Raw genomic sequence first — 2496 nt, 5'->3', positions numbered from 1 at the left:
ACAATTTCACATAATAAGGATATTTAATATTTTCAAGTTCAGAAGTCAGAACCCATCACCTGCTATGTAAAAGAGACAGAAGAATGCACAATGGTCAATGCTATCTGGGATCCTTGGGACATCCCTACCCTAAACCCTAACCTTATCCCCTAACCTTAACCATTTTAAATGTCAACTTCAACGGGCTATGGACGTCCCAAGGATGTATCTCTACCTGAAAATACATGATCTAAGTGATTGATAGTTGGTATTCAGCAGTCATAAAGCCTTATTTACTTTAATGAACTACTAAAATTGTGATTTTGTCAGACAGCATAGACAGCAGCTCTACACTTTATTGACTGACTGATCCATTCATCCTTCCATCCCTCCTCAGCCTTCCTCTCCTCTGAAGACCCAGTGAGGGTGGAGCTCAGTCAGAGAGCTGTTGAGGGACTGGTTAGGAAGAACACTTCTACATCCAGAGAGGTGAGAGGTCACACATGGTTTAGATGGTAAATATTTATGTCCCCTTAGTGGTTCATCACGTCAGCTAAAGGGAATATGTTCCATCATCTATGTTTATTTACATTAGTGCAAATTGTCCACTGATATGGGTGTAATTTCTCACCCCTTTTGGCTGTATGAAAGTTAATTTCCCCTCAGGCACACACATTTCTTCTTTGTTATTACCCGAGCCACTGCCTGTTCAGCCTGCTATCATCCAGAAGGTGAGGTCAGTACAGGTGCATCAAAGCTGGAACTGAAAGACTGAAAAACAGCTTCTATCTCCAGGCTATCAGACAGCTTCTCTCTCCAGACCATCAGACTGTTAAACAGCTTCTATCTCCAGGCCATCAGACTGATAAACAGCTTCTATCTCCAGACCATCAGACTGAAAAACAGCTTCTATCTCCAGACCATCAGACTGATAAACAGCTTCTATCTCCAGGCCATTAGACTGAAAAACAGCTTCTATCTCCAGGCCATCAGACTGTTAAACAGCTTCTATCTCCAGGCCATCAGACTGAAAAACAGCTTCTATCTCCAGGCCATCAGACTGATAAACAGCTTCTATCTCCAGGCCATCAGACTGATAAACAGCTTCTATCTCCAGACCATCAGACTGATAAACAGCTTCTATCTCCAGGCCATCAGACTGATAAACAGCTTCTATCTCCAGGCCATCAGACTGTTAAACAGCTTCTATCTCCAGGCCATCAGACTGAAAAACAGCTTCTATCTCCAGGCCATCAGACTGATAAACAGCTTCTATCTCCAGGCCATCAGACTGTTAAACAGCTTCTATCTCCAGGCCATCAGACTGTTAAACAGCTTCTATCTCCAGGCCATCAGACTGTTAAACAGCTTCTATCTCCAGACCATCAGACTGATAAACAGCTTCTATCTCCAGGCCGTCAGACTGTTAAACAGCTTCTATCTCCAGGCCATCAGACTGGTAAACAGCTTCTATCTCCAGGCCATCAGACTGATAAACAGCTTCTATCTCCAGACCATCAGACTGGTAAACAGCTTCTATCTCCAGGCCATCAGACTGATAAACAGCTTCTATCTCCAGACCATCAGACTGATAAACAGCTTCTATCTCCAGGCCGTCAGACTGATAAACAGCCATCACCAGCACATTAGAGCCTGCTGCCATATATACATAGACTAGGAATCACTGGCCACTTTAATGTTTACAAATTATACATTATTCATCAAATGTATATACTGTATCTTAGTCTGTCACTGTGACATTGAGCATCAAAATATTTATACATTTATTTTAGAGATGTGTTCATTGTTAGATATTACTGTACTGTTAGAGCTAGACAACAACATCTGCTAAACACGTGTATGTGACAAATAAAAATTAGATTTGAGTTCACTGTAACGTTTCCCCATTTAACAAAACATTTATTTATGTCCACAGTCATATCAACTAGCAAATAAAACATCCAAACACTGTAATGAACCTCCAAACACAGCAGATCAAATGTAAATATTAGAAGTAGTTATATTTTATTATTGGTCACATCGGTGGTATAATACAGACAGCTGGAGCCAGGGGGTCAGAGGTCAGGGCTCTGCCCTGCTGGGTCAGGAGAGGAGGGGCTTAGTGGTACTTCCTCCAGCGGTCGTGCTCTGAGAGGAGAAGAAGAGAGGGAGAGAGAGAGGAGAAGGAGAGAGGGAGAATGAAGAAATAAGGACAGAGAGGGGACAGAGAGCGAGGGGGGAGAGAGGTTAACGTCAGATCAGATTGTCCTTCACAGTGCTTTGAGGTGAATGGTATTGTACTCCCACAGTGTCTGTACTCCCACAGTGTCTGTACTCCCACAGTGTCTGTACTCCCACAGGGTTAGGGTTAGTACTCACTGAGGTGGTCGTACTCCCACAGGGTTAGGGTTAGTACTCACTGAGGTGGTCGTACTCCCCCAGGGTTAGGGTTAGTACTCACTGAGGTGGTCGTACTCCCACCAGGGTTAGTACTCACTGAGGTGGTCGTACTCCCAC

At 43.5% G+C, this 2496-nt stretch overlaps 1 protein-coding gene across 2 annotated transcripts in view; it reads right to left on the bottom strand.

The window, feature by feature from the left end:
- Positions 1-1873: 1873 nt before the first annotated feature.
- The window catches only part of LOC123733410 (ATP synthase subunit f, mitochondrial-like), a 5572-nt gene continuing 4949 nt past the window's right edge, over positions 1874-2496 (bottom strand). For both annotated transcript variants that reach the window (XM_045712809.1, XM_045712808.1), the window contains exon 4: positions 1874-2127. Coding sequence is in view for 1 of the 2 variants with exons in the window: in XM_045712808.1 (XP_045568764.1) it covers positions 2099-2127 (29 nt within the window). In the remaining variant the exon portion in view is untranslated. The remainder of the gene's footprint in view (positions 2128-2496) is intronic.

Source organism: Salmo salar, unplaced genomic scaffold (assembly GCF_905237065.1).
Source record: "Salmo salar unplaced genomic scaffold, Ssal_v3.1, whole genome shotgun sequence".
NCBI classification, from domain to species: domain Eukaryota; kingdom Metazoa; phylum Chordata; class Actinopteri; order Salmoniformes; family Salmonidae; genus Salmo; species Salmo salar.
Note: the sequence above shows the minus strand (reverse complement) of the source record. Positions and strands in the feature narration are given on the sequence as shown.